Genomic DNA, 20,963 nt, shown 5'->3' with positions numbered 1-20,963 from the left:
TTAAGGTATTCTTTACACAAAATGTTTCATGTTTCAACTGACCTTACAAATGTATGTAAGTCTAGCGTAAAGCAATATTTTTTTAATTACAGGTAGGAATAATTGTTTGCAGCGATGGCAATATAACAGAATTGGATTTCATGATTTCTAAAATGGAAATATTAACTTCATTAAAAAGACTGCGAAAACCGGAACCTAATCCAAGAAAAAACAAGAAAAGTGATTGCATTTCAAGTCTAAAAGGAATTTTCTCCACCAGGGAGCGCCAACATACTGCTCGAACGGCCTTAATTGTCATTGGTGAGGAAGGACAATGGAGTAAAGAGGATACCAGATTGTTAGATACGGAAACCCAAGAAGAACGGATATCGCTTCTTATTGTTGGTGTAGGAATACAAAGCTTTTCCGCACTAAATGCAATCCAGACAATTGCCTCAGAGAACCGGAAGTTTTATGTTTTACCGTCGTATCGAAGCCTTAAGCGACTGTCTGAGGAGCTCACCACAGGACCATGTTTACGTGAGTCGGAACACTGAGATTGTGTACATCTTCATAAAATTGAATTTCTATTCAGGGTCTTTTTGCTGAGAAGTTTTCTTTCTTATAGACTTTTGGAAATAGAATTTCACCTAAAATGAAAAAAGGATCAAAAACCATATGGTAGTGTGCTTAATTTTAAATTAATGTTAATCAAATATGTGTTACTGCTTTGACCATGCATACCAGAAGCTAAAGCATTATCTTCAAAATTAGTTGTCTGATTAGTATGAGTATTTGCATAATTGACAAAACCATTGTTTTCTTTACATTTTATCCCTACCGCCCGCCTTAATTTTGCACAACGAATTAAAATAGTCAGTACTGTCCATGGCTCAAATGATCTAAAATAAGTATTAATACATTTTACTTGCTTGTTACTTTGTTTTGTAGCTATGTCTTTAGAAACGTCTGGGTCGGAGATTGAACAGCCAGCTACACACGCGCCCCTCCCTAAGCTCAAATTTTACAGTAAGGTCTCGTGTAAGAAATAGATTTCCATTGTGTCATTTCTCAATTATTCGTTATATGCACAAAATTCAAATGTGATACATGTATCTGTTTGTGTTTACGAAAAACACTTCGAACAGCTTTTGGCATTTAATGTTTAGGTATTTAGTTAGTTATGACAAAGGTGATTAGTTTTGCTGTCTTGAAAGAACCGTAATTTTTATTAGAAATACTTTTAAGTAATCAAGGAAATTGTGTTACAAATATTTTGCTCTTCATTAGCTTAATGATTTGGAAAATATAAGAAATCTGCCTTTACCTTTTAATTTTAGAGGGATGTCGTGAATTGGCGGACGGGAAAACATATATTCGAGAAATTCCTTTCCTAGGATGGCAGCAACTGACATGTCCAGAGGGTACCCGAATAGACACTAGTGACTGTAAATGTCGGTTATCGACGGAGCCAATAAAATGTAAGAACTCGTAATAACATATTATCAATCACTAGTTTTGCCCCCAACCGGTTGTCGTAGTTACCTACCACAACCCTTCCTGACCTCCATACATTTACTTAACAAAAGCGTCCTATTTATTCTATAGTTGTTTTTATTCGCGGTCACAATTAGAAATTGACAAATGTGCCACATTTTCTCTGTGTATATCATAGACGAGGTTGCAAAATTTTCTTCCAACGCATTAAAACATTATATAATAAACAATATGATTACCTACCATCTTTAATAGCCCCCCTTACCACGATTCATTTGCCTTACCTCATAGGTTTACATATCCACAATAGTCTTATCTGACCTCATTAACATGACTTTTTAATCAACAGCAAGTATAATAAAGAATACAGATTTCATTATTGCCATTTTGGTTTTTATAGGGAAACCGGAAGTGACGTCGATCGCGACAATAAATGTATTGACTCCGGCACCCAAAACTCACGTTCCGGTACCAACAACACCAATGTCATCAACAGTTCAAGATCTCTTTGCAAATACAGCAAAGATGACATCCAAAAACCCACGTCCACTTCAGGGAAATTGTCAGGATACATCACCGAAATCAATGCGAGTTCAAACAACCACTCAGAAAACAACGTTAAAATCAAATCCAGTTTCGGTAACCTCTCAAACCTCTACGCCAAAATCAAATCCAGTTTGGGGTTCTTCTCAAAAAACTACTCCAAAATCAAATCTAGTTTTGACAGAGTCTCAAAATACGACTTCAAAATCAACTTTAGTTAAAACAATTTCTCAAATCGGAATCGAGAAATCAATACTCGTTAAGACAGTCTCTCCAAAATCCACTCCAAAGTCACAAAGACTTCGGACAACTATCCCTACATTTATTATCAAACATGGAAAATTGATCCCTGTTATGTTGTCTAGCGTTGAAAATAATGTCATGAATGATGAAATATCCGACAAAAGTGGCAACTTTAACTTTCATTCATCAACAACTGTTCAAGTTCCTTCATCAACAAGACAGTCTCCAACTGTTAAAATGTTCACACATGTCACATTAAGACGAGGGTCAACAAAAGTAATATACCCTCTGAAATCCTCTATATTGAATGATTTATAGCAAACGGGACTTCATCATAATCTCTGCAAATTTTTATGATGGGTGATGTTTATTGCATGGTTAGAATACAAACACCAGACAGAATCTGACGCGTACCAGTTGCAAGAAAGACAACTCTTGCGTATCTGTGAAACGTCAACAGTAAATATCGGTACACGTAAAAGTACTTCAACATGGCAGTGTGACTTTGCAAAAAGTGACTTTGAATTTGGAATCAGCTGATACCATAAGAGAATTAAATTTATTGGTATCTTAAGGATTCCATTAACTGTATCAGATCGTTAATAATGATTCACTATTGATTGTACTGAACAGTGGTTTAAAGTTATATATTTACATTTACTTGTCATTTTTACTGTATAAACTAAACAAGGCAAAGTGAAGTATATGACGGTATGACTGACACCCAACAAATGACCATTATGACATCACTAATGTTGACGTGGTGACGTCAACTGAACACCGTCAAAATGGCTGTTCCATCTTGTGGATTAAATCGTCGTTGATAAACGGCTTTCCTGGTCTAGCCTAAACAATGTTATAGCAGAGACCCTAAAATGAGTTTGTAATTTAAATCTAAGCATTAAACTATCTTCCTACGACATCTATGGTCTATATATAGATGCCAGAGTTTTGCAGACAATCATTTCATAATAGAGTGTCTGCAAAGCTCTGGCATCTATATAAACCATAGATGCCATAGGAAGATGGTTTAATGCTGAAATGATAATCACCTACAAAGTATATAATCGTAAAAGTGATATAGTTGTAACATCGTCTCTGATTGCGTGATACAACGCGTAATGGTTGTTTAAAGAGACATTATTTCAATGTTGAATTTCAAATGAACAGCATAAGCTCGGGTGACAAATGTATTGTGACAAGTTATTCAAGAAAGATCAGCGAGTGACAAGGAGAGAGACACCATGGGCACGGCATGTGATAGACATTAGATCAGTGTATGGCATGACATGAGGATTAGTATTACAGATGTGATTGTCACCTGAGCTGGAAAAGACCCATTATTCTAGTATTTATATTATATGTTTGTATATTTTATATCAAAATACTGATAATCTCTCTCCCCTTCTCTCTCTCTCCCTCCCTCCCCTTCTCTCTCTCTCCCTCCCTTCCCTTCTCTCTCTATCCCTTCCTCCCCTTCTCTCTGTCTCTCTCTCTTTCTTATATTTACATATGCCTCTATATAGTCAACGGGAGGGGAGTTGCGTTCAAATTAGCGTAAACGCAACGACGTATGAATACAAAGTAGGATCGGACTATTTCTAGTTCACGCTTCGGTAAGATTTTGCGTCATATGATAATCTAAATAAACTATAATTACTTAATTAACATTTTACCTTTTCACAGATGACAGATTTGCTTTGAATTAATGATAAACTAAAAAACGATTTCGGTCTTCTATTTGTCTCAAGACTGATCCTTAGGCGGCACAGACAATAACATGCTCGTCATTAGCCTACTCGGTTGGCCTACTGTATGAAATGTAAACAAAGTTTCATCGTTATCGGATTCAAAATAATAATAAAGAGTTGTTATTAGATCCAATTAAAATGTATTTGACATCAAAACAGAATATGTGTTCAAGCATTGTAACGGTAATAAACAACAAAAAGAATCGCTGGTCGGGTCTACAACCGGGGGCTTTCCTCAGGAATGTTCAAGGAATTCCATAGTTAAGTCAGTCACACACCATGCAAACACTTGTCTATCATCCGTACAATAAAATAAAAGTCGTGACTATGAAGAATTTAGCTATATCGCGTACGTAGACCGATACATACATTAGAAACATTCAGCAGCTCAACAGTCATACCATTTGATCAACAGACTATTTCACAGTTACTTTCCTCGGTTGAAAATCAAATATGGCGGCTCGCTCCACTTCGGACCGCATCACTACCCTGGCAACGATACCGGTAGTCGCTCCGCCTCGGTTATCGCAATTTTTATTCGAAATGGACATTATTGATACATTATCAAATTGGAGAAAAATATAATTTAAAAATAATTAAAGGTGTCATTGTTATATTTCAAATCAAACTGTAGCTATAACATTCAACAATCGGAACTATATCTTCGGTCATCCTGACTACCGTAGTTACCCAACTTAGCAACCATCACCGTTTTAAATTTGACGTAAAAGTATACTTTTTTATGTAAATATAAAGATTGAACAGTGTTTTGATTGCGTTAAAGGTGGTATGAACGCAATGGGATACAGACATATTCTACATGTAGCGCTAACGCGCTACATTGAATATGTCTGTATCCCATTGCGTTCATACCACCTTTAACGCAATCCAAACAGTGTTCAATCTCTATATAAAGTTTATCTGCATATAACTTAGGTCATCCATTTGCTTGTATACGTTAAAAAATAACTGGAACGGGCTTGATGTAAGTTTTTTAACTTGTGCCCAATCATTTTTGTATTGTAAAAATTGCAAATAAAATAAGTTTAAATCAGCATAAGCTTCTTTTTTAAATTTCATACTAAGCAGATATAGCATACAATTAGCGCGTACTTCGTATTTTATTTGGAGTCCATTTTCATGTTTTGCGTTAGAACATACAAAATATATCAAACTTTATGTTTTTTCGTGAAAGGTAATCTTACCAATGAATGATATTCGTTAGGAAGCTTTAAAAGTAAAGACCACCTATTGTTATCACTCAGTAGGCTTAGGTATTTAGAATACCGAAGTCTCAAAGTATTTTACTTTAAAATATTGCATGTATGCTTATATGACGTTTTGTCTCATATTCATTAATATATGCAAGCCCTTATAAGCCTGGTCAATTTCTGCCATATCATTATATTGTTACATGTTTGCTAATCATTTCCTGTATACTTTTTCTTTGTGTATATCATTAGTCAGACATCTAATGGAAACAAAAACTAAAGTGACATATCTTTTCCTAGTGTTCAAAATGTGTAATAAAAGCATGACAAAATCCTAATGACTTGCGGAAGGTCAATTTACCTACATCAAATTATTCATGTTGTATTATGCATGATGCCGGCAAAAAGTCAGCCACAAATGCCGGTCATTACAACACTTACGGTAATTAACATAAATAATGCATTTATAAATATGTGATGGATATCTACACACAGCGCATCCTATAGTCACGGTTGACTAGGCGACTGGTCGGTCAATTATGTTTTTGTAGACAATATCAAATGATAGTCACATTTCACTTAGCCTTTTAGTCCTCTATTGGGCAAGTGTTATTACAATCGCAAAATCATTCTGGAATTCTGTTTGATTGATAGGTGTCTCTACTATCAGGTGCTTTCACTCGAGCTCCATGTCTGATTACGACAACATAAAACTAATGCCATGTAGTCCAAACTTATTCTTTGACCTAGATGTGACAAACATCTGTCTTCAATGAGGCATTGAACGCTTGCTCTTTTGGGGCACATGTTTCTATTGTCCAATCAATATCTTTAATCTATATTTCACATGCCGTTTAGTGAATTTTTAGTTTCGATTAAACAAATATGATGAACATCATCCGTAATAAGAAAGAATATTTCATTAATTAAACTATTTTCGTCTGGTTTTGAAATGGTAATAATAATTTTCAGTCTCGGACAAACAAACAAAATGGTTTCCTTTGAATTCCACGGATTTTGTTCAATATTGCTTCGCAGCGTGATGTAATTAGGCAAAACTTCGATAAATATAAGGTTAAAAAATAACAATTCATATGAAGTGAGGGTTTTCAATTGGTTTTTTACATTGGAAATAGGAGAAGACATTTTGTCTATGTACAAAAGTGATTGAGCAATAAACAAAGCCTATGACAATCCTCAGTCCTTAACAGTACGTGTTCATTATTTTAGCTATCGACAATAAACCTTACAGGGGAGGTGTCATCACCTAGAGATATCAAAGAAAATTAAATCGGAGATAGTAAATAATTATTTTAACAGATATCATAAATAGCAATAACGTCTGGCCATAAGGACTAGAAAGATACATACTTAAAACAAAATGCATATGTAATATTGAAATAACTACAGACAGTTAAGTTATTTTCATAGATTTTTTGCTGTTACCATAAGAAGAAGAATAAAATTTACCTTTTCAATTACACGTGACATAAAAATGGAAATAAATGACCAGATTAATTCTCCTTTTTATTTGGATAAAGTTCAAATCGACGTACGTCAACAAAACCTGTTTGAAATTTAAAATGATAAAATACAACAGGATTATCGTCACATTATTTACGTCCGTTTTAACGTTTCAAAATTCAAATCCACATCATCTAATTTATAAACTACCTGCCAAATGGGCGTGCATCAAATCCAATTAGCAACACGCCCTAAATCCGATGGCATTGGCACGTGTTGGCATTGATTATTATTATATATACAACGCATCACGTTTAAAACACATCCATATCATGTTTCAAACCGTACTTATAATTTTTGGTTTATCTTATTGTTACCATTTGAACATTTTAGGTTCTATGATTTAACAATAAACCATGGTTTCAACCGACACTACATATACTTCCACATGTAATAGTTTCCAGACTTCCTTTGTATGTCAATAAGTATGTATCTAAATCTATCTCTTCAGTCCGACAATGTCTATCACATACCTCTGATATTGACAGTTTCATGTCAGAGTGACAAGCATATCTCCAGAGAAGATTTGTTCAGTTGGTACTGTCTTTAAATTCAGAGTTATCCCTCTTTAAACGTTATTCACGGAACATCAACACAATGAAACCGAAGTTTGACGACACTATGTTGACGTTCTCTAAAAGCAACTTTAATCTCCTTAAGGTCTAGTTGACAACTGCTTTCTCAGGTTGAAAGGTAACATTCTTCATGTCAAATGCACAAAAAATCTCCAAAATTCTCTTCATGGTGAGAATACCAGGGGCGTAGGAAGCGGGGGGGCAGGGGGGGCAACTGCCCCCCCGTTCCCCAGGACGGGGGGGCAAACATGTCTTTTTGCCCCCCCATTTTCGCCGACTGAAATTTTCTAAAAATGCTTATTTGAAAGAAAAAAGTGTCCTCCTACACATTTTTCGTACTTCATTCCAGAAAATTTTCCGCTGCGCGGCGCATTTCCTAAAACGTTCAAGCACATAATGTCAAACCTTAAATAGTGAAAATTCAATACACACAAACTAGACTAAAAATGTCCATCAAGGGATTCTATGTGCTATTTAAAAAAATGTCTCTTAAAAGATCAATTTGTTTATATGTCTTAGCGAGACAATTAATTCATTTTTTATGTTACACAACAATGTGCCGATGGTGTGAAGCCGGTATATTCAGATCGAGTAGGGTTGCATAATGTTATGACGACACAATTATCATTTCTAAATGCAGGTAGCTTTAAATCGAAAAATTACCATGTTAAGAACGCTTTATAATCATTAAACTTTATCGTAAAACTCATCTCAGCCATTCTAAATCGTAATTTTTTCCCCGGGGGAGACCCCCGGACCCCACTAACACCAAATTCTCGCGCCTTTGGGCGCTCGCAAATTCATCAAAATGCATCGTAAAACTCATCTCAGCCATTCTAAATCGTAATTTTTTTCCCGGGGGAGACCCCCGGACCCCTCTAACACCAAATTCTCACGCCTTTGGGCGCTCGCAAATTCATCAAAATGCATCGTAAAAATCATCTAAGCCATTCTAAATCGTAATTTTTTCCCGGGGGAGACCCCCGGACCCCCCAAACACCAAAATCTCGCGCTGTCGGGCGATCGCAAAATCATCAAAATACATAAAACTAATCCCGGGGGTCACCGTCAGACCCTAATAAAACACCAAAATCTCGCGCCTTCGACGCTCACACGCTAATTCGGCCAATTTGCGTATTCGTTAATTTCCTTTTAGCGACCCCACTGTCTATAAATGTGTACAAGGATTAAATTTAGTGATATATGAAAAATGAACATAAAGCATACATTATATGGTTGGGAGTTGAATTAATCTCCTCCTGTAGGTGTGGCGGGGGGGGGGGGGGTTACAAAATATTGAGGACCTTTGCCCCCCCATGACGTTTCATCTTCCTACGCCACTGAATACACTCCGATTTTTTTTTTGTTATATCTTCATCACATTAAAATCTTTCAAAATGAATCCTTATAATTCTATCCACTTAAGAGAATTTTTTTCTATAAAAGGATTACTCCGTTATCTCGGGCATCAGAATCGACGTTATAAATGGCGATGCTATTTTTTTCCTTTATGGACTATGAAAGTAAGTTTTAAGCCAATGAAAAAGATCGTTATGTACAAGCAAAATTAAATTAAATGGTAATATCTTGACTTCATTTCCTGTTTTCTGAAGAATTTACCCGAACATTTTACTTATCTGCCGTTGTAATTACTACTCAAACAAGAATACATAATACATGATGGATACGACTGGTGAAAATTTGAAATTAGTTTGAATAAAAATTGGTAATAAATTTATGTTCGGTTGTATTTTCGCCATGCTACTATATCGGTCTTTTAATAAAGATGTCGGTAAAAATGTCCTTCGTGGGTTTTTTATGAATTATACATGGACATGTATGATAAATATAGCAAATGCTGAGACGACAGACTACAGTAGTCAATACTCTCTGACTGGAACACACTTTGTAAAACCTCATCAGTTCATATGGGACTAATAGGCCCACTGCAATATCATCATATATTAAATGCATGATTGTGTGGATGATTGCTCGACATGTAAGCTGTCGTTTTTGACTGATAAACACCAGTTCAGTGAGGCGGTCGTGTCATAGCCTTGTGTAACAGTTCCCAGGAAGGGAACGATACAGGTCGTTTACCCCGGAAATTACCCCGTGCATAAGGTTATAGCAGATACATAATGTAAATGTACATGACAAGGTTTTCGTGAATCCCAATGAGAGAAATATATGTTCTGGAACTGGTTTTGTCTGATTTAAAACCACAAAAATAAATGGCGTTTTCTCTTGGAGAACATAAACGGTGGATGAGCATTATTAATTTCAAATAAAAAGTTAGATGACAAATAATGAATAATTTATGAAAACAGAAGTCTAAATGTTTTTAAGTCACTGATGAAACTAAAAATCCATAACATTGTCCTTGATGCTGATGCATATTTAACAAGTAAAATATTCTATGACCTTGGAAGTGTTTTATTGGCTATGGCTGACAGAAATACATTCTGATCAGTGTTATAATGTAGACAATAACGTTGTATTTATGGCTTCGAAATATAATGTAGGGATACCCGAGCCTCTGCCTCATAACTATATATATATGCATATCCTACTTAGACGTTCAGTCTATTCTCAAAATGAAGATCATGTTATTATGACTTGCTTTAAGGCCGTAAAGTGTTCATTTGATATTCGGAAATTTCATGAAAATCGTTTCGAAGATATTGTTTTTCCTTACCAAGGTTCACATCTTATATCTAGCGTCATTTATTTATACTCTTTTTCAATCAGCTTTTTTAGAGAAATTTTTAATCTCTAAAATTGTCATCAAGAACTCTTAAGTGAACTTAATTCGAAGTCCATCAATTTCATATTTTTAACGTGCATTGCATACAGAAAACAGATCTATCTTGCAACAAAACTATCACTATCAGTATTGCAAGGTAAAGCTTGTGTAAATGGAGTAGGAAAGACAAAAGTAAGTTTCGGTCACTACTTCTCAGACATTGTTTTCAGTCCAAGCGAATACAATACCCTTTATGGACAAACTGCTGAACCTTCTGATATTTTTAACTTAATTTATATTTCTGATTCTAAATTTCAATTTAATTTACTAAACCATTATCAGAAGATGATTACCTTTTAGACAAAATTTCTATTTTCAAAACAGTTACTACAACCAATTAGTCACGCCAACAATATTACCACCTTTTCTAAATATAAATACGCAATCAGAACATTTCTTTACTCATACGAAAACTAAATAATGTATTTGTACTGCTGTAGATCAACTCGTTTTAAGGTGCAATGTAATTTATCGCCTGATTAGTGGGCGGATAAACATCGTGAAAATGATGCTACATAAAAACGATATTACTCAATCGCAAATTAAATCACTAAAAAAGACGAAAATTAAGTTGCCTTGAAAATTAGTTCCTTAACAGTATTCCGAGATATAACTAGGTACACTGTGAGGTAAACATGAAGGTATTCAGTACATTCTATGTATAGACATTGTTATAATTCATCCCTAGAAAATGTCTATCATGTTTTATTGTAACATCAATATTTTGTGAAGCTACACAAAACCATCGTGTCTGATATACCTACATGCAAAGTTCATAACAGTTTTGATATAGCGATATTGCTTATATTGAAGTTAACTTCAACAAACAAATTGACAAATCGATAGGATGTTTCATCGTTTTGTGCATGTATTCCATTGATGCCATCATGTACCCTGTACATTATACGCTGTAGACTATCATATTTACGACGCATTAAAATGTCGATAATGCTCGAGTGTCAGTTGTTAGGTTTCGCAAATTGGAATTTCGGAACTGGGCGTTTTGTTTGTCGAACGGAATCTGAATATGATGCGAAAAAAACTTTAATGCATAATCTGTATAGATTGATAACACAAGGAGATCTATTGTATTACACATTTACTGAACAACGACCTTTTGTTATTTAAGGTGTTCATCTAAAACAGCTAGCTTCCATTATGATCTATATCATGTCAAATACTTTATTATCTGTGAAATATCACATAGCAATTCATGTCATTTATATCACCTTTTTCCTTATTTCTGTTCTTATTGTTATTTTTCTCATCTTTTAGAATTGTTGTGTAATAATGATATACGTCTTTTCATTCTATCGATCTCTCTAATTCCATACATAATTCCTTGTAAAAATGAACAGAGGATGAAATTCATGTGAGCATTCTAATTACTGAATGACAGATTCTTCATGAAACAGCGCAAATGTGTGATGCGAGTTGTGTATTATTTATAAATACCAAAATACCCCCATATGGTTCCGTTGTCGCCATCTAGTTTTTTTAATTGAGAGGAAAGCTTGACCTTGCTTTAATCTGTACTAAAGGTGCCGCCGTCAATTTCAGGACGCTTACTCCTGCGGAGCCTACGATTAGGTTATCCTGATAGACTTCAGCGAACACATTAAAATATTGTTTTATAGATTTGTTTTGTCTTATCGATTTAAATGTAAATTTCGTTTAGGTTTAACCGTTTAACCGAATATTTTCTCAGGAATTATAGTATTTTCACGATTAATTGGGACACTGGTGTTGACGCAAAATTTTATCCATGGAATAGTAGAAAAGCGGCTATGGGGTACGTTTTCTTTAAACCGAATAGCGAACTTTAAATATATTGAGAGTTACTTCTTTATGCGTTAAAAAAAAACGTTGTAATTATCCACAATAATATCTATGTGATGATGTGTCTGTTTTTAACCCACGTATATATCATCTGCCTTTCCTACATTTCCCCGTCTCCTTCATAGTCCACTTTCCTATCTCCTTTCCTTATTCTGTCACTTAACGATGGTGACATGTACCTATACAAGACATTAAGTTAAGTCACATCTGCTAACATCTCCTTACAAGCGTATTAACATCTATTTCCCGTTTTAATTTCGCCAGGCCGTCTAGACTGTGGCTTTTGACCTTACACCATCACGTGTATATATATTTAGAATCTTGCAAGCAAAGAACATGTCTTCGATTCATGTCGTTGCACATTAAACTATTTTAGGAAGCTGAACGGTTGACAAATCGAGGACGGCACCGGAAACACCCACGTGTTAATGTTCGGCGTTAAACATCGCCCCTGGGTGACGATTCCGTCCCACTTACGTCCCAATCATCTTTATCGGTAACAGATACACAAACAAACAGCTATAGACTGTCAAGTCGTCACGGATAAATGGTTTCAGTAAGAGTCGGCCGACACAAAACACATCAATACAAACAAACATTAAGCTGCCAGCTAGATTCTCCAACGAATCGGTGGTAAAATGGCAAGCTCTGTGGAATACAATTGGATAATAAAAAGGGGATATATTTTAGGACTTACTTAGAATAAAAACTGTGCACAATTATGTGAGAAATATACACCTGAAGACTGATTGCTGCTGCTAAATTCCTTATGGACACATAGTCATACAAGTGTTGATGCAGTTGGATTGGAAAATAGTTGATTCTTGGAAGGACATATGTTATCAAAATATTCATATAGAGAAAAAAAGACTTAAATACATTTCCAAAATGTGATAATGAAAATTGTAGATTAGTGGCATATACACAATCAACGTTTTTACGTAACAGAGAGATAGTTTAGTGTCTATATTTTAGTGTAAATATATTGTATTATTATTTGATTCTCAGAATAAAATCATTAAACTGCGTACAATGATATACTTTCTGGATTTACCTGAAGAATTACAATATTTCGTAGCAAATAAGTCGTGATATACAATTTGAGTGTAAAATGAACACCAATTATGGCTATATCTACCATTTAAATTTAAACGCTAGAATTTACACTCCCACTGCAATCTCTATAATACCATCAAAACATATCTAGTAAAATGATAAACAACCTATTGATTTAATTCGTTTGACACATGATTACAGTAAATAATTTACATTTTAAAGATAGTGCTGTGTCCATTTTATCTGATTTTTGATTATTTTTATTTCAAAAGTAAAATTTAAAGCACTTCATTTCGTAAATAAAAACTTTGAGGCTGGTAAGTTCGGATAACGATAGGTGAAAAAGGAAGACTACGGGAAGGTTTTAAGGTCGATATCGATATCTTGCTATGAATTCTGCATAGTTCTTCAATTGACTTCGACGAGGGATTGATAAGATTCACCCTTTTAGATTTTGTATTCATGATCTGTTTGTATGTTTGATAAGTTACACATATTTATGTCTGGGAAATTTGTCATTTGTGCTGTAAATGTTCCGTCTTGCCACTAATCGAACACTGGTTGTATGTATATGACAGACTACGAACACGTATTCCTTTACACTGAGATACATGTAGGAACGATAAATTGAGAAATCATTATTCGCCACAGGATCTGGCTTGTTTTCCTGTCTAGCCAGTCGGAACAGTCTATATCCTGTTCGGCGTAGAAATATGCATAAAACGTTGATAATCTGAGCTTAATGATCCGCAATTACCTTAAAGTTACATAAACATTTACAGAGCACTTTATGAAATTCAAAAGAACACCATGTCAACTCAAAAAAAGAAGACAAAAATGTGAACTTTACAAAATAAAATACAAAAAAATATCCACAAAGATCAATTGAATTTCCTTAAAGGTCAAATTAACCTAATACGCAAAATAGACAAAAATAACCAAATCCAAACAGATATAATTATCGCCCTTGAAGAAAAAAAATCAACAACACCAAAGGTCAAGACTATAAAAAAGCCATATTTACAAAGGTCAACGACTCATTTTAAACAGCCCCTAACTTCCAAATCGAAAATACAAAATCACAGAATCTGACTAGTTACATAACCCAATATAAAACAGTCATCAACTTCCAATCACCGTAGGCCATGACCATAATTACAGAAGTTGTTTTTATTCTTCACCTACAGAGAAGGTCACATCACAATAACCCCGACATCTTCCCACATCAGTGTCCATTTCTGTTTCGATTTGCCATCAGTCGGGAATCCGCTTTAGGAGAGGGCGATAGAAGGTCGCTAATAAATCGCATCGACCAACGTCATAAATCCACGCTGTTTTCCTGAAAGCAACTATAATCGGTTTTCTGTATGCCTTTAGATAATGTCGACTCTAGTCGTCAAGGTTATCACCACATGTAAACAAAATAATTAAATACAGTGATGATAATAGCCGACCGATCGCTTCTCAATGTGTCCTTTGATTTAACCTGGGTTCCGCACACAGGTTTTCACATGGTCTCCTATCGGTCTGAACATACAGATTGCCAAGATGAAAATTGGCTGGAAATACGTCAGCCATCAGCCGGAGATGTACAGGGTCGCGTTATGGTCATTGTTGACCATTGTAAACAAGTGCGGGGTCGTGTGGTGTCAGCGTAATTACGATATAAGTGCGTATATGCTGCTGACACGTAGTAGAATAAAACGCTCGAAGAAAACATCGTTTTCTCATGTACGATAGAGAAGAATTATAGGCTTGCTGGAAGATTTTTGATGATTGCTTTAGACCTTCTGGTTGGTAAACACAAGTCTTCCTTTCTTCCTTCCTTTCCTTGTATGCTCATGTGTCCGTTAGTAGTGTTTTCAATGTATTGGAATCTTGTTGAATATTGTTGCTGTTGTTGTTATAGTCCATTAGGTAACCAATTCACTGTACAAAAGATTGTCTCATTTTCAGCAAAATAGCTTTTTTTCTATTGTTTTCTTCTTTTTTTTTCTATTTGAAAGTCAATCATGGAATGTGAAACATAAGGAATGTTATTCTGTTCTTATTATGGAAGCATGTATTTTCTCTATATTAAACCAATTTCCAATAAAAGACTTAAATGTTTCAATAAACGTGAAAGTTGGATACAACATACAGATTGTGTTACTTTGGTGCCACTGTTTTGTCCTTGGAAAAGAAAAAAAAACTTAGTCATTGGAGACGCCAGCGGCGACTTGTAAATGAGACAAGAAGTGAACATTTGTCGCGCTACCAATAAAAGGTATCAAACAGATAATTTGCTCACGTTGGGATTGATTTTCTGCAGACGCCGTCAGTATGAGCTCCAAATTGGTCACTTCGTTAGACTGGGTAACAGACTAATTAAATGATGCCATTGTCTGTATCAATTTCGATTGTTGGGGAGTAGAAGAAATTCAGAGGTGTTCGAGGTGTTTACGCAACATTAAGATAAGAAACATATGTTGAATATCACAGGTTTTGTTATTATTTGGATTCATTATGGTGCCGGATACTCATTTGAGGTACATATACTCTGTGTAGCAGGATTTTTTTTTTTTTATTATTTATTTTTTTTTTTTTGCGATTTTGTACTTTCTAATTATTTCATGGATAGAAAAGTTCGTGGTTAGAACAATGGTCTTGGTGAGTAAAAGTAAAGAATGTTAAGCAATAAATCATTCGTCCTCCATGTCCTTGCAAATCATAACTGCATATCTATACCGCTATAACATACACTAAAACTACAACATTTGCCTAAACCTGGTAATTACTGATGTGACATAAGGTCAACAAAGTAATAGTTACATAATTATGGATATTATTTCTTACCTATGATGGGATTTAAAATAATCCAATCAAATGATCCTATCTGCTGATATTTTTGGTGGCGAAAACGTATAATTTGTTATCAGACATGGAAATGACATTATACAAATATTGACTTTTTGTAGGTTAATACGAGGAATTGTTAAACCTGAGAAAGGTGATATTCCCCAAGGCCGAAGGCCGAGGGAAATATCACCTTTCAAGGGTTTAACAATCCTCGTATTAACCTACAAAAAGTCAATAATTGTTTTGTTATATGAAACGATAACAAGTTACAATGATACAAAATTTGCCACTTAGAACATTTTGAAGCAAGGATAGCAATGACTAATTAAACAAAAAATTTTAAAATAAATCTTCATCCATGTATCCTCAGTAGGTACTTTTAGTACATGTACTTCTGCTTTAATTCTTCACAATGTAACTTTCGAACATATAGCTACATTTGAAATGTGTTAAAACATCTTTCCTAATCCTACCTCACTGTAGTCTGCCATGTTGTATTTGGCTGATGCCCGATGATTGGCAATGCTCTATTGTGATTTGTCAAAAATGTGGAAGAGACAGGGAATTTCCTGTGTCTATTTATAGCCAGGTTACCGGATTTGCAATGTCAACCTCTGAACAGGTGTTCGTCAGTCTCAGGTTGACATTGCATTTTGTCAAGACCTGACCGAGCGGTCTAGACCAATCAGAAAACGGCAAAACTCACAGTCATATAACAAAATGGATTTAAATGAATCAAGAGGTTTAGCTTGGTAAACACAACACACATTTTCCGTTAAACCATTTTATTATTTTCATAGAGACATTATAGTCAAAGTACACTGTGATTTCCTCAACAGATTTTAAACGGTGTGGAAGTTAATGGCACAAGTTCCTTTCATCTAGAGAAGAGACTAGTCGATTCTGGTAGAAGAAAGGGACGTTGGGCTGCTAAACTCTTATCTACAGGTATCTTAATCCGAGTGTAAAACTAGTCATTAAAGTGACTGGAGAACCTATCTATTTGACAGACTCATAATTAATGTGTTCGTCCATATACTAAATTAAAATGGATAAAATAACATTTGTATAAAAAAATTGTCATAAAACCTCCATTGTCAAAACTGATGACGTAATCGACAGCTTGTGTCATGGCTACGGCGCATGTACTTGGTGACACTACACTATCGCTTAAGTTAGGCATCTGTTGCTATATCAAAAACAATGATTGGTTATCATTTCCCTTTTTAAAACTGGAATGCACCTGTTAAGTATGGGAGTCTGGCTCACCTTGTCGAAATGTACTGTTGATATGATTATCCTATCACAGATTATCTGTAGTTCCCGATATCATGTAAATGGTCAATATAATAGTAAACATGGCGGTCCACCAGCCACCAGGACCTATAACTCAACATCGTCATCTAACCAACGTCTATAACAGTCATAGCGTACCTGATATTTATAGAACTTGTTTCCATACATAGCCTTTATGGATTCGCCATTGTAACTGCAATCAATATTTATAATTACACTTTGGCTCCAGAGATGGTGCTTATTTAATAGCAACCACATGTTACAATATCATCACGCAAAATATCTCATACAAGAACTCTCTTCCTGGATGAATGACGTTACACTGTTAATGTAACGATGTAATGGGCGAGATCATATCTTAAGCATAATCGAATCATTCAAATTAGGGTATTGGTAAATTGGCGTAATATAAAATAAAAATGAAAAACAATATCAAAACATTAGATTGAATACAGACACCATACAAAAAATAAGGAAGATCTTCATTATATAACCTTAATGATGAAACGGTGTGTTAATTAAATCAATTCAAAACAAAACATCTAAAGAGAAAAGCATTGCTTTTGCAATGTTCAATTAAAAAACAATATGAAACACATTTTACGTCTACAATTTAACAATGACATTGATTAAAAGTGAAGAAATTCAATAAAACAAATATGAAGTCATTAATTTATTTTTCATTAAAATACTGGTCATCACTTTTTATCGTGAAGTTATTCAATACCATTTATAAACTAATCATCGTTGGAAGTCTTGTATGTTAGACATTAAACTTTCGAACGTTAGAATTAAAGAAAAATCAATGCTATAATGACGTGAAAAGTTGGGATTTTCTTAATTACTCCAAAACGTACGTTCAATTCTATTGTTCCCACAGTACTTAATAAAGTGTCACATCATCACTTCTGGCTGTCCTTGCGGAGGAGGCGATTTCCTTGTCGACCATCCTTGTATTCCCATTATTGATGATACAGCAGTATTGCTAATGCGACATTTTTCTCGTTGGCCTGCTCTCTGTGATACTTGTAAGCCTCTTTGTGTCGTGTCACCGTCGTGATCTTATTGGAATAATCCATTTTCTTAACAACAGGATAAAGTAGTTCCACACTAGGCGAGCTATGCAAATCTCATTACTATTGCAGAAAATAGCTTAAAGAAAAAACGGTGCTGTGAGGGTGCAGAATTAGATCTGTCTGTTGAAGCAGATATGCCTTGGTTAGCCAGAAAGAAAATTGTAGGAGTGTTCACAGCCACTGTCTATAGGTTTACATGGGTTCACAGACATTCGGGGGACGGGTAAGAGCAGAAAGTGTAGATAAATTGACACACTAGGGCGTCAAAGATCTACAGCATACGTGGTACATATGCGACTTAGTACATTTAACACAAAATATTTAGTTGAATATAAGGGTTGCACCGTCGCCAACAGTTTGAGTATCATTTTGGGACACCAAAAGGCACAGCTACTGAAGCCTTAGAGTTGAGACACAAAATCTCACCAGGGCCACAGTATCATATTAATGTATACAAAAGACACGCCACAGCAAGTATAAACAGAATATTGGATTATGAAGTATATGTTTAATACAACTTACATGTAGTAAAAGAAAGTTGATGTTGATATATAGATACTAGGTTCGAATTAACTACCTTGATATTGTACTTGAGTTAAACAATATAGATAGGTTCTCTCATGGAGTATTGTGCTTGAGATTAGTAATACTTGGAGTACCCATACGTTAGTTCTACGACAGCTTGCTGGACGTTCATCATAAATCCTGTTAAAATTAAAAGCTATTGATAAACTTCCACTTTAGTTTCAAGGCCCACTACCTTTCCGAAACGGCTTTTAATTTTTAAAATGGAAATGTAAAATGAGATCGATAATTTTGTAAATTCGCGAAAGTTATTAACTTACCGTTAATACTACATTTATCATCAACGTCTGAACAATTAAATTAATTTTTATAAAGTATTAATTCTCATAACGCGGGTCGTCTTATGACTCCCGCCGTCGTCCTAAACACTGCACGATAGTTTACTATTACTGTGCCAGATGGAAAAGACAGCAAATTGACTCTCCACTACTTTCATATACTACGCAGGAAATCTTATATAAGTTTTGTGTTGTAACCTCATTTTAGGCCATCAGCATGTATTTTCTGATGTTATTAATGTTTTAAGAAAATTTTGGTAATATTAGAGTTTTGTTTGAAAATGTAGGCGGATGAACCAAACTCGATACATAGAAACCAACAAGCTGCATGCATGATGAAACAATATCGAGATAAAAAGCCACCTTCACCTCTGGAAATAGACGTCTCTCGGGAAACCAGAAACTTGCTATTTCCATACTTTAACTGTATAATCAAATATCTTAAATATTTAATATCTTTCTTGGTTTGTTGAAAATAAAGATTTTAGCTAGCGATCGACACTTTATACATGGTTTTCTTTGTCAATTATACTACTGCCTGGTTGGATTGTTAATTGATTATTTTCTAACGCCATAATGTCTTATCTCTCTGCGTTGTATGTTGCGCCCCTGCAGATAGAGTGTAACTATTGTACCTGCTGCCCCTATTGCATGATCGTAAATGGCGACTATATTTAGGATCTTATCTTTTCTCCTCCCTCTAACTAACTTTATTCTTCCTTACGTCTTCCTTGACACCGTCTCATATTTGGCCTTCTATTGAGCGTTCGCCTTTTGAGATAGACTCTGGGTTCTGTCCTCTGGCCGAGACACACCAAAATCTATAAAAGTGGTAATTTTTACTCCTGCTTATAGCCCGTTGTCAGTATAATGTGACGAGTGGGGTGTGTTGCTTGGTGTCATTCGGGGGCATGCTGCATGCTTCAGTGATGAAGCACTATAAAAAAGGCGCAAGAGGTCCACTAAACAAGAATACTCAACACGAACATACCGCAGTCTCCAAAAACACGGACATCACACGCCGCACATTTCATCCCACCTGGTTTTTTTTTCTAATCTCTAAACAGTTACAGAAACTTAGATTGTCAGATAAACCCAGTTATGTTTGCTGCACATCCCAATTAGTGCTAAAACAGAACAGTCAGGGTCAAACAAGACGAGTCGATGAGATATCGTCAAGAACATGAAATCTTTATGATAAGAAGTACGGGTTGAGGAAAAAACATTTACCTAATTGTAGCATTATCCAATTAGCTTGGAACGTGTGTCTATCATGATTACTTATTAATTGCATTGCTTTCTTCGTGGATCAAATTTTAAATGGAGAGTTTGAATTAAAAATAATCTTAAAAGAGTTTTTTCCAAACAGAAACTAATCTTAAAATATAATAAATAACAAATTGTTCAGTGTCATACAAAGATATAAAATGATACACTTCATTTGCGTTACGACAATATTGACACTGACTGAACCATCCATGTACAGAGCTATGTAGTCACACTTAATGACCCGAGTAGAAGTGCGCAAATTTGCATATGTCAGTTATCGTCTGTACACCAACATTTTTAAGTGGCGACTTTTTTACGTCGATAATCGAAATATTTCATCGCACGCGAAAAATAAGTTTGTTTAAAGTACAGTTATATAAGGTTCGTGATAAGCAGGTGGCGGCCTTAACATTTTATACTAATGATGATATTAAAGTAGATTAGCAGGACGTCAATACTGGTATAAAATATATGTAGTTCTATTTCTAATGAATGCGTCAGGTCCATAACAGACGCAAAAATAGGTGATATAAATAATAAACAATGATACTGGATAATTGTATAATTGTTAACTACATCCATTATACGGAAAGTATG

General features: G+C 35.0%; 1 protein-coding gene across 1 annotated transcript; it reads left to right on the top strand.

Annotated features, from left to right (window-relative positions):
- Positions 1-140: 140 nt before the first annotated feature.
- LOC138325870 (uncharacterized) lies at positions 141-14,367 on the top strand. Its single transcript, XM_069271891.1, has 5 exons — positions 141-519; positions 931-1,008; positions 1,320-1,460; positions 1,877-2,115; positions 14,212-14,367. The coding sequence occupies exons 1-5, from the start codon at positions 141-143 to the stop codon at positions 14,365-14,367; spliced, it is 993 nt and encodes a 330-aa protein (XP_069127992.1).
- The last annotated feature ends 6,596 nt before the right edge of the window (positions 14,368-20,963 follow it).

This window comes from Argopecten irradians, chromosome 1 (assembly GCF_041381155.1).
Source record: "Argopecten irradians isolate NY chromosome 1, Ai_NY, whole genome shotgun sequence".
In the NCBI taxonomy this organism is placed as follows: Eukaryota; Metazoa; Mollusca; class Bivalvia; order Pectinida; family Pectinidae; genus Argopecten; species Argopecten irradians.
This window is presented reverse-complemented; position numbering and strand designations above follow the sequence as displayed.